Source organism: Diceros bicornis, chromosome 6, assembly GCF_020826845.1.
Source record: "Diceros bicornis minor isolate mBicDic1 chromosome 6, mDicBic1.mat.cur, whole genome shotgun sequence".
Taxonomy (NCBI): Eukaryota; Metazoa; Chordata; class Mammalia; order Perissodactyla; family Rhinocerotidae; genus Diceros; species Diceros bicornis.
Genome location: NC_080745.1, coordinates 85,370,249 through 85,381,991, shown reverse-complemented (window position 1 = coordinate 85,381,991; position 11,743 = coordinate 85,370,249). Strand labels below are relative to the sequence as shown.

General features: G+C 43.0%; 1 protein-coding gene across 1 annotated transcript; it reads right to left on the bottom strand.

Annotated features, from left to right (window-relative positions):
- Positions 1-417: 417 nt before the first annotated feature.
- On the bottom strand, positions 418-8,043 carry LOC131407634 (serine protease HTRA1-like). Its single transcript, XM_058544391.1, has 2 exons — positions 7,916-8,043; positions 418-586 (listed from the first exon to the last, which is right to left on the bottom strand). Exons 1-2 carry the CDS (start codon positions 8,041-8,043, stop codon positions 418-420), a joined length of 297 nt encoding a protein of 98 aa, XP_058400374.1.
- Between the last annotated feature and the right edge of the window lie 3,700 nt (positions 8,044-11,743).

The window sequence follows — 11,743 nt, the reverse complement described above, 5'->3', positions numbered from 1 at the left end:
GGAGGAGCCCATTGACGTGATACTCATGTCAGAGAGACTGCAACCAGCTGTTCCTGGGAAAGGAGAAGCAGCACGCCAGAAAGCAGAGTAGGAAGAAGTATTTTAATAGCTCAAACTCAAAGTCACTGTGCTCCCAGTTCTGAAGAGATTCCTAAAAGATGGAATGTGGGCCATTTTGGAAGCCAACGTTCACCCTCCTGTGGTCTCTGGCATCTACCTCCTCGGGGTGCTGACTCGAAGGAAAGCCTAAACACACCCAGTACCACACACCAGATTCTGTTGGCCAGGGTGTTTTTGCTGAACAAGCAACATGGCAGTCAAAAGTCTTGGGTGTCCTGTGCCACTGGCCTAGAGTCATCACGCATCATCCACTGGAGAGTCTTTGAGGGAAACATGAAGTCCAGCTCATGCCTCTGCCTACAGGTCGATTTCTTCAGGAATCACCGTAATCATAATGTCTTCATTGCCCCTGGGGACAGCCATGTTCAGGGTGCTTTCCTTTTTAATGACGTTGCTGATGTCATTGGCAGAGACCACTGACAGTCCATTGATGCTGATTATGACATCATTTTCCTTGAGTCCACCACTGCAACACAAAGGAAAACAGAATTGTCACATTTCCATTCTTCTTGGTCTAACTGCCATGAAAAGTGATCAACTTTACATTGACAGAGGCACAGTTTAGAACCTAAAAGCCCAGAGCAAAGAGGGTGGGGTGGTGATGAACTTGTGTGAGAACGGCTTGAGCCACCAATGGGTTGCATTATTTGCTTTTGAAATTTTTAGGCCAAATCATTAATCATGTCCGTTACAGAAATGCCTACCAGCACTTGGATGATCTTAGCATAGACTGACCCCAATGGAGGCAAGGATGTACCACATACCATCCACCATGTACCATGACCATGGCCTACTTGCTTTTAATGGGTGTCACAACTCAGCGAGCAGTTCCTACAGGGGTGGGCAGAATGCTTCTATCACAAGACACTTCCTTGTGTTATTGTTTCTGTAACTTTAGTTCTGATGTATGACAGCATCAAATAAGAGTCTATGGTCCAGAATCCCAGCCTGAGCATCACGGTGGGGTGAGCTTTCCCATAATCTCTTTCCCCAATAAGATACAACAAAGGGACATTCACAGACAACAAAGGACACTCACACAGCACAAAGGGACATCGGAGAGACCCACACTGCCACACATCTGAGAGAGGACATGCTGGGGCCCCTGGAGGAAGTGAGGAGAGGTAAGGAGAAATCCTCCCCCTCCTCATCAGATCAGCGATTCGGGTCTGCATCGCTCCCAGAGAGGGGAGAGGGGTGGCCCTCTGTGGGGAAACCATAGCTCTTTAACCTCTCTCAGCCAGTGGGAAACTCCCACACAGAGGACACAGAACTGCTGCAGGGGTGCAATCAACATTTGAGCACCCCAGGAGAGAGGATAATGAGGGACAAGTGAGAAGTCCGCACACGCAGGGACCGGGCGGGCAAAAGAGAGAGCCCCTTGCCCCTGCATGCCCAACGCTGTAGCTCAGCTGACCAGTCAGAGTTGCCGCAGAACACAGGCAGCCACGGAGCACAGGCAGCTGCAGAGTGCAGGCCTCTCAGATTACACAGCCCTTGACCCCCACCCGGTGGCAGCAGGAAACTGCAACCAGATATTTCCAGGTTGATGAAAAACAAGGTGAATACAGCAAGCACGATGTAAAAGTACATTAAATCACCAGACCAGAAGGAAAATGACAAGCACCCAGAAATCAACCCTGAAGGCACAGAAATTCATAATCTAAACGACAGAGAATTCAAAATAGCTATCATAAAAAAGCTCAACGAAATACAAGAAAACACAGACAAACAATTCAGCAAGATAAGGAATTTCTTCACAAAGGATATTGAAATTATAAAGAAAAACCAATCAGTATTGATGGAGATGAGAAACAATGGAGGAGTTAAAGGAAAATCTGGACTCTTTCAAGAACAAAGCTGACAATATGGAGGAAAGAATTAGCATTATTGAGGATAGGAATACAGATATGCTCCAGATGGAGAAGGAGAGAGAACTAAGACTAAAAACAAATGAAGAAAGTCTCCAAGAAATATCCTTCTCTATTAGGAAATGTAACATAAGAATTATAGGTATTCCTGAGGGAGAAGGGAGGGAAAGAGAAACAGAGAGCCTATTCAAGGCAATAATAGTTGAGAACCTCCCAAATCTGGGGAAGGAGCAGGAAATACCAGTAAGTGATGCCAATAGGTCACCTAAATATGTCAACAGGCAAACGCCCTCTTCAAGACATACAGTAGTAAAGCTGGGAAAAGTCAATGACAAAGAAACAATATTAAGGGCAGCTAGACAAAAACAAAAAATAACGTACAATGGAATTCCCATCAGGGTCTCAGAGGATTTCTCAACAGAAACTTACAGGCTAGGAGAGACTGGAATGATATATTCAAAATCCTGAAAGACAAAAACTTTCAGCTAAGAATACTCTATCCAGTGAAAATATCTTTCAAATATAAGGGAGAAATAATAACTTTCCCAGATAAACAAAAGCTAAGAGAGTTCATGGCTACGAGACCCCCACTACAAGAAATACTCAAGAAGGCCCTCATGCCTGAAAAAAAGAAGAGAAAGGAAATAACAGAGCTTGGAGCAAGGAGAAAATTAGGTAGACAAAATCAGAAAAATAGTATATCTTTCAGAATAGGTTAGCAACCACTTAAATACCAAATACCAAAAATAAATATAACCTCATCACTTTAAACACACACCCACAACACAAGATGAAATAAGTTGTGACAAGAATAACTTAGAAGGAGAAGAGGAAAGAAATTGAATTGACTTAATCTAAGGAAATAAGAGGCCATCAGATAATGGACTATCTTATACACAAGATTTTTTATAGAAACCTCAAGATAACCACTAAACAAATAATCAGAACAAAAGTACATATGATAAATAAAGAGAAAACTAAAAGAGTCATAAGACAGAACAACCAAACTGAATTGGCAGTCTGAAACACACAGGACAAGAAACAAAGGAAATGCAAACGAACCATAAAATAAGTGATAAAACAGCACCATTAAGCCCTCATATATCAATAATTACTCTAAATGTAAATGGATTGAACTCTCCAATCAAAAGACACAGAGTGGCAGGATGGATTAAAAAGCAAGACCCAACAATATGCTGCCTCCAGGAAACACATCTCAGCTCTAAAGGTAAGCACAGGCTCAGAGTGAAAGGATGGAAGACAAATCCAAGCCAATGGCACACAAAAGAAAGCAGGTGTTGCCATACTCACATCACACAAAGTAGACTTCAAGATGAAACAGGTTATAAGAGACAAAGAGGGGCAATATATAATGATAAAAGGGACACTCCACCAAGAAGATATATCAATTATAAACATATATGCACCCAACATGGGAGCACTAAAGTACATAAAGTAACTATTAACAAACCTAAAAGGAGATATTAACAACAACACAATAATAGTAGGGGATCTTAGTACCCCCTTACATCAATGGATAGATCATCCAGACAAAAAGTCAACAAGGAAACAGTGGACTTAAATGAAAAACTGGACGAGATGGACCTAGTAGACATATACAGAGCACTCCATCTAAAAACAGCTGACTACACATTCTTCTCAAGCACGCATGGAACATTCTCAAAGATAGACAATATGCTGGGAAACAAGGTAAGCCTCAATAAATTTAAGAAGATTGAAATCATCTCAAGCATCTTTTCTGACCACAATGCTATGAAACTGGAAATCAACTATAAGAAAAAAAGTGGGAAAGTGACAAAGATGTGGTGATTAAACAACATGCCACTGAACAACCAATGGATCATTGATGAAATTAGAGGAGAAATCAAAAAATATCTGGAAATAAACGAAAATGAAAATATGCTGTACCAACTCATATGGGATGCAACAAAAGCGGTCCTGAGAGGTAAATTCATAGCAATACAGGCCCATCTTAACAAACAAGAAAAATCCCAAATAAGCAACCTTAAATTATGCCTAACAGAACTAGAAAAAGAACAAACAAAGCCCAAAGTCAGCAGAAGGAGAGAAATAATAAAAATTAAAGTAGAAATAAATGAAATTGAGACCAAAAAAACTGTAGAAAGGATTAATGAAACAAAGAGTTGGTTCTTTGAGAATACAAACAAAATTGACAAAGCCTTAACCAGACTCACTAAGAAAAAAAGAGAAAAGTCTCAAATAAATATAATTAGAAGTGAAAGAGGAGAAATTAAAATGGATACCACGGAAATACAAAGGATTATAAGAGAATACTATATGCCAACAAATTGTACAATCTAGAAGAAATTGATAAATTCTTAGACTCATATAACCTCCCAAAACTGAACCAAGAAGAAATAGAGAATCTGAATAGACAAATCACAAGTAAAGAGATTGAAATAGTAATCAAAAATCTCCCAAAAAATATAAGTCCAGGACCAGATGGCTTCTCTGATGAATTTTACCAAATTTTCAAAGAAGATTTAATACCTATCCTTCTCAAACTATTCCAAAAAATAGAGGAAGATGGAACACTTCCTAACACATTATATGACGCCAACATCACCCTGATACCAAAGCCAGACAAAGACAATACAAAGAAGGAAAATTAGAGGCTGATATTGCTGATGAACATAGATGTAAAAATCCTCAACAAAATATTGGAAAACTGAATACAGCAATACATTAAAAAGATCATACACCATGATCAAATGGGATTTATATGAGGCACACAGGGATGGTTCAACATCTGCAAATCAATCAATGTGATACACTACATCAACAAAATGAGGAATAAAAACCACATGATCATCTCAATAGATGCAGAGAAGTCATTTGACAAGATCCAACATCCATTTATGATAAAAACTCTCAACAAAATGGGTATAGAAAGAAAGTACCTTAACGTAATAAAGGCCTTATATGACAAACCCATAGCCAACATCATACTCAATCACAAAAAACTGAAAGCCACCCCTCTGAAAACAGGAACATGACAAGGGTGCCCACTATCACCACTCTTATTCAACGTAGAGTGAATACGAAAACCTCCAGTACCTGGAGGTTTTTGCCAGAGCAATTAGCAAGAAAAAGGAATCCAAATAGGCAACAAAGAAGTGAAAATCTCACTATTTGCAGACGATATGATTTTATATATAGAAAACCTTAAAGAATCCATTGGAAAACTATTAGAAATAATCGACAACTATAGCAAAGTTGCAGGGTACAAAATCAAACTACAAAAATCAGTTGCATAACTGTATGCTAATAACGAACTAACAGAAAGAGAGCTCCAAAAGATAATACCATTTACAATTGCATCAAAAAGAATAAAATATCTAGGAATAAATCTTACTAAGGACGTGAAAGACCTATACAATGAGAACTACAAGACATTATTGAAAGAAATCGATGATGACATAAAGAAATGGAAAGATATCCCATGCACATGGATTGGAAGAATAAACATAGTTAAAATGTCTATATTACCTAAAGCAATTACAGATTCAGTGCAATCCCAATCAGAATCCTAATGACGTTCTTCACAGAAATAGAACAAAGAATACTAAAATTCATATGGGGCAACAAAAGACCCCAAATAGCTAAAGCAATCCTAAGAAAAAAGAACAAAGCTGGAGGCATCACAATCCCTGACTTCAAAACATAATACAAGGCAATAGTAATCAAAACAGCATGGTATTGGTACAAAAACAGACACACAGATCAATGGAACAGAATTGAAAGACCAGAAATAAAACCACACATATACGGACAGCTAATCTTCGACAAAGGAACTAAGAACATACAATGGAGAAAGGAAAGTCTCTTCAATAAATGGTGGTGGGAAAACTGGACAGCCACATGCAAAAGAATGAAAGTGGACCATCTGGTATTGCCATTCACAAAAATTAACTCAAAATGGATCACAGACCTGAAGGTGAGACCTCAAACTATAAAACTCATAGAAGAAAATATAGGCAATACACTATTTGACATTGGTTATAAAGGAATCTTTTTGGATGCCGTATCTACTCGGACTAGGGAGACTAAAGAAAAAATAAGCAAGTGGGACTTCATCAGATTAAAGAGCTTCTATAAGACAAATGAAACCAGGATCAAAGTGAATAGACAACTTAACACCTGGGAGAAAATATTTGCAAAACATATATCCAACAAGAGGTTAATCTCCATAATATATAAAGAATTGACACAACTGAACAACAAAAAAAACAAACAAACAAATCAAAAAATGGGCAGAGGAAATGAACAGACACTTCTCCAAAGAAGATATACAGATGGCCATTAGGCATATGAAAAGATGTTCAACGTCACTAATCATCAGGGGAATGCAAATTAAAACAACACTAAGATATCACCTCACGCCCATTAGAATGGCTATAATCACCAAGACAAAAAACAACAAATGTTGGAGAGGATGTGGAGAAACGGGAACTCTCATACACAGCTGGTGGGAATGCAAACTGGTGCAGCCCCTATGGAAAACAATATGGAGATTCCTCAAAAAATTAAAAATAGAAATACTCTATGATCCAGCTATCCCACTACTGGGAGTCTATCCAACGAACCCGAAATCAACAATCCAAAGAGGCTTATGCACCGCTATGTTCATTGCAGCATTATTCACTATAACCAAGAAGTGGAAGCAACCTAAGTGTCCCTCGACTGATGATTTGATCAAGAAGATGTGGTATATATATACCATGGAATACTACTCAGCCATAAAAGAAGACAAAATCGTCCCATTTGCAACAACATGGATGGACCTGGAGGGTATTACGTTAAGCAAAATAAGCCAGAAAGAGAAAGACAAACACCGCGTGATCTCACTCATACATGGTGTATAAACCAACATGTGGACAGAGAAAACTGTATGTGGTTACCAGGGGTAAGGGGGGTGTGGGGTGGGCACAAGGGGTGAAGGGAGACATGTATATGGTGATTGACAAGCAAAAATGTATAACCAAAATCTCACAATGTTAGACATCAATTAAAAAAAAGAAAGATGCTATGGTCCAAGCAAAGAAGTCAGCCAACTTTTCCCCTAAAGGGCCTGATAGGAAACATTTTAGGCTTTGCAAGCCACGCTGTCTCTGTCACAGTTACTCAACTCTGCCATTGTAGCCCAAAAGCCACCACAGACAGACAACATGTCATCTAATATTTATTGGCTGTGCTCCAGTAAAACTTCATTTATGGACACTGAAGTTTGAATTTCATATAATTTTCGTATGTCATAAAATACTATTCTTATTTTAAATTTTTTCAAACATTTAAAAATGCAAAATCTATTCTTAGCTCATGTCGTACAAAAGCAGGCCGCAAGCCAGAGCTGGCCCCCAGTGTTACACTTCTCTCGGGATATCATGTCAATACAGGTAACAAACCCTGATTGTTGGTTGAGCTACTTCTTTTCATGTTCCTTTGATGTTACCTGGGTTATTTTTCCAGAGGTGTGGATGGGTGTGGCCTAACTGATAGATATAATTAGAGAAGGCTTCGGGAGGAGATGCGTCCTGATGCCTAGGATGGGACCCCTGCCCGAGGTCTCAGGGACACTGCTCCTTAAACCTTCTTTCCCCAGCCAGGCCTGTGCCGGAGACTCATAATAGGTCCAATATTGCTCCTTCCATCTGGATGACCCCCTGTGAAGCCAGGACTTTTGAAGACAGGAAACACCCTTTGGTTGATGTGTCCTGAGCTGAACCAGGTTGGAAGGCCTGACTGGCAGGACTGACCAACAACGTCCGACCAGTTTACAAGGATTGTCACAATCACCTGAGCCAATGTAAACACACCGCCCCTCCCTGCCACCCCCAGGAACCACAAAAATATTAGGAGAAGGGAAAACGATTCCAACTCACGCTTCTGCTGGGGTATCAGGAATTACTTCAATGATATACGCCCCTGACAGCACGTCTGGGAAGTCTCGGTGGCGATCCTTCAGCTCTTTGGCTTTGCTGAGTGAGAGGAAAAGCACCCGGGTTAGCATGAGGTCTCAACGGGCCTCCTCTGCTGAGACTCAGCTCTCACCCAGCTTCTCCTCCTGTCCCTGATGCTAATGTCACTTCCTCCAGGAGTTTTGATTCTGCTTTAAATTGCCTGTCTGCTAGGGTCAAAGATTTACTGAGTAGCAGCAAGGGAAGTGCTTTATCATTATTACTATTAATTTTATTAATTAAGTGATAGTAGCTACTACTTAAGGAGTCAATACAGTACAGTCACGCATCGCTTAATGATGGGGATACATTCTAAGACAGGCATCGTTAGGCTATTTGGTCATTGTGCGAACATCATAGAGCATCCTTACACACACCTAGATGGTACAGCCTACAACACACCTGGGCTAAATGGTACTAATCTCCTGGGACCACCATTATGTACGTGGTTCCTCATTGACCGAAACATTGTTACACAGCACATGACCATATAGCAGATGGCCTGTTTGGAGCACGAGCTCTGCCACTGTCTAACTGTGTGATCTTGGGCAGTTGCTTAGCCTCTCTGTGCCTTAGTTTTCTCACCTGCAAAATAGGGATAATGACAAGACTCTATGACGGGGGTTGATGTGAGGATTACATGAGATCCTGCAGGTACGGCACCTGGGCCAGTGCCTGGCACAGAGGAAGCAGGTGAGAAATAGCAGCTAGCGTCACTGTGGCTGGTGACCATTGTCACCACCCACTGAGCCAAGCCTTGACACATGTTAACTCACTCGGTCCTCACCACACACCAATATGCCTGCACTCTTATCCTCATCCTAGGGAGGAGGAAACTGAGGCACCAGAGGTCAAGTCCTTCCCAAGGTCACAAGCCAGGAAGTAGCAGAGCTAGGACAAGAACCCGGGAAGCCGGACCCCAGGGCCCATATTCCCTCCCTGCACCCCCGTCTTCCACAGTTCTCAGACAAGGAGCTGATGCACATTTTAGTCTTGGCAAATCAGTCCACATTCTGGAGTGCTAAGAAAGGAACCACCATTCTTTATATGTATCTAAACTATGGTAATGTGTTCACAATTAATTAGTAGTTAATTAAGTATGATAATTAATATACGAATATCTATATTAATAGGTTCTGCCCTTTGCCGACCTTACCTACAACAGTTTCAACCATGCCCTTGGTTACCAGGACTCGTGCGATTACACCATATTTTTTCATCAAGGTTAAAACACCAGTGTGTTAGGAGCCTGGCAGCCACAACTTCCATCAGCTCAGGGAAAACAAGCCCATCAGTCATGCTGGGCCTGACCCGCATTCCGGGAGCCACAGCCCACACGCGGCAGAGCTAATGAAGGGCAGGGCGCTCTGGGGCCAAGGGAGGTGCTTGGGGCACTCCTGGAATGTGGGTTTCAACAGAACAAGTGGTGAAAGGAAGGCATGAGGGAGAGTGACCAACACCACCTGCTGCTCAGGCCTGCCTTAAAGAGGAGGGCAGAACCTTCTAGAAGGAAGGACCTGCTCAGAACACAAAAACAAAAATGAAAGATAAAATAAGAGGCCAAGGCTAACGGCCCCTCCTCTCTTTCCTAATGTTACTTAATTTTAACCAGAAACTGAGATGTCTTAAGGCAGTGTAAGTTTTCCCTTTCAGGGGAGCCAGTGAGAGCCTCCTGAAGTTCAGGTGTATTTAAATTTAAGACAGACACAGACGTCCTGGTACCCACTTGGATGTGAGCGACATCATTCGGATGCCAATGTACTTCTTCTTGGTGATGGCTTTGCCTGGTGGGACAACAAAATGACAACAGAAGGTCAGCCCAGTTGGCAGCTGTGCCGGGGACACCAGGAGCCATGAGGTCCAGTCCCCAGTTTGCAGTGTAGAGTCAGGGCCATGGGGGTTGCACTAAAGTGGTCCAAAGCCTGGCTCAGACCCCTACCTGCCATGGGACCTTGGGAGACTCCTGTCATTTCAGTCAGTGGCCAGACACCTAGGAGTGGGCCTAGATTCTTCTTTGCCTCATCTTGACATCTGATGAGGGTTCCATCCCTTATACAAATCTGGAATGTCTCCCCTTCTCTCCACCCTGGTCTGGATGACCAAGAGAGCCCCTCAACTAGCCTCCCAACTTCCACCCACTCTCCTCCCAGCCACGAGAGTGACCTTTCAAAGACATCATGAGCTTCCCTGTTCTCAATGTGGTTAAAATGCGACCCCAGCCCCTCACCACGGCCTCCTGTGACCCTGGCTGACTTCTCTCCACACCCATCTGTGACTGCGCACGTTCACAGCAATCCAGCTGCACGGCCCACTTGTGGGTCCTGTGCTCACTACGCTACGCCCACAGCAGAGGCCTGGAATCTGCTGTCCTCTGTCCAGCATGCTCTCCCCCCACATCCCAGCCTGCTGGCTCCTTCTCCTTCAGGTCTCGGCCGGGGAGGCATTTCCCGGCCGCGCTGTCTCCACAGGCCACCCCTCCCGTCACTCCCCAGCCCACCATCCTGCTTCATTTTCTGGAAAGCACTTGTTGCTATCTGAAACTACCTTATATGTTTGTTGACCATCACCCTTCCCCCTCGCCCAGGTAGAACATAAACATCACACCTGCAAGGGACCCTGTTGAGCCACGGAACCCCCAACCTGACCCCGAGCAGACAGGTCAAGAAACATTTGTGGAATAAATGATCTCCCTGAATCTCAGTTTTCTCATGAGTAAAATGGGACTAATAATTCCCACCCAAGAGCGCAAAGGAATTAAATGATACAAATAAATAAGGAAGTGAAATGATGTATAGAAATCACCCAGGATCGTGCCTGGTACAGATTAGATTAAACCGTATGAAACGTTCATGATCATAGGTCAAAAATGGTCAAACATCTCTGAGCTGATACCAGGGCCTTAATGACGTGACGTGCATTCTCTCTGCCTTCCGGATCTGACAGGCTTGGCTGATCCTCAGGTCTGTCTTTTTCCTGCCCCCAAGGTCCCAAGGAGCAGCGAAGCCTCAGGCCTGAATCCCCTGGGCTATCTGGGCCTTGCTTTACCTTTGGCTTGTCGGTCATGGGACTCCGTTAGGAACTTTTTAATCTTATCCGATGGGATTGCAAAAGAGATTCCAGCTGTCACTTTCAGGGTGTTAATTCCAATCACTTCACCATCTTGAAAAGCAAGATGGAGACAGCTTACTGAATCCCCGAAGGTTTGACCTGAAGACATGCACCAAAAGAGAACGGAGAATGTGTATGGGAGAAATCTCTGAGCTACTTCAGAGAGCGAGAGGGGTGGGGGGAGACGGGGGGAGGGGGTTCTGGGGTCACAGAGGGGAGGCAATACTTAGGCAGCGTAAGCCACGCTCAGCAATGGAAGAATCGACACCCACTCCAGACTGTACTCAGTGATCAACACGCGGTAAGCACGGCATCAAACAGGTTGTTTCAAAATGCTCATTTGCACCTTGATTCACAGGGAATACATTTCCAAAACCTCTGAGTCCTTTAGGGGGCCATCCACACCTTCCTGCTTCTCCATCTCCAATGATCTTAAGATTCCTCTGCTGATACCAGGGAGGAACCAGCTTAGTGCCTAGGGCCCCCATGCTTCATTACCAGGAAAAAGCAGTCTCGTCTCAGACAGCAGCGGGGGACGCTGCGGGGGGCTGGGAGAGGCAGAGGGCGCACCACCATGCCTCATTTCCTCTGCTTGTTGCAGGCTAGCTTTAAATCATGGAGGAAGGCAGTCTACAGGGTGTGCTT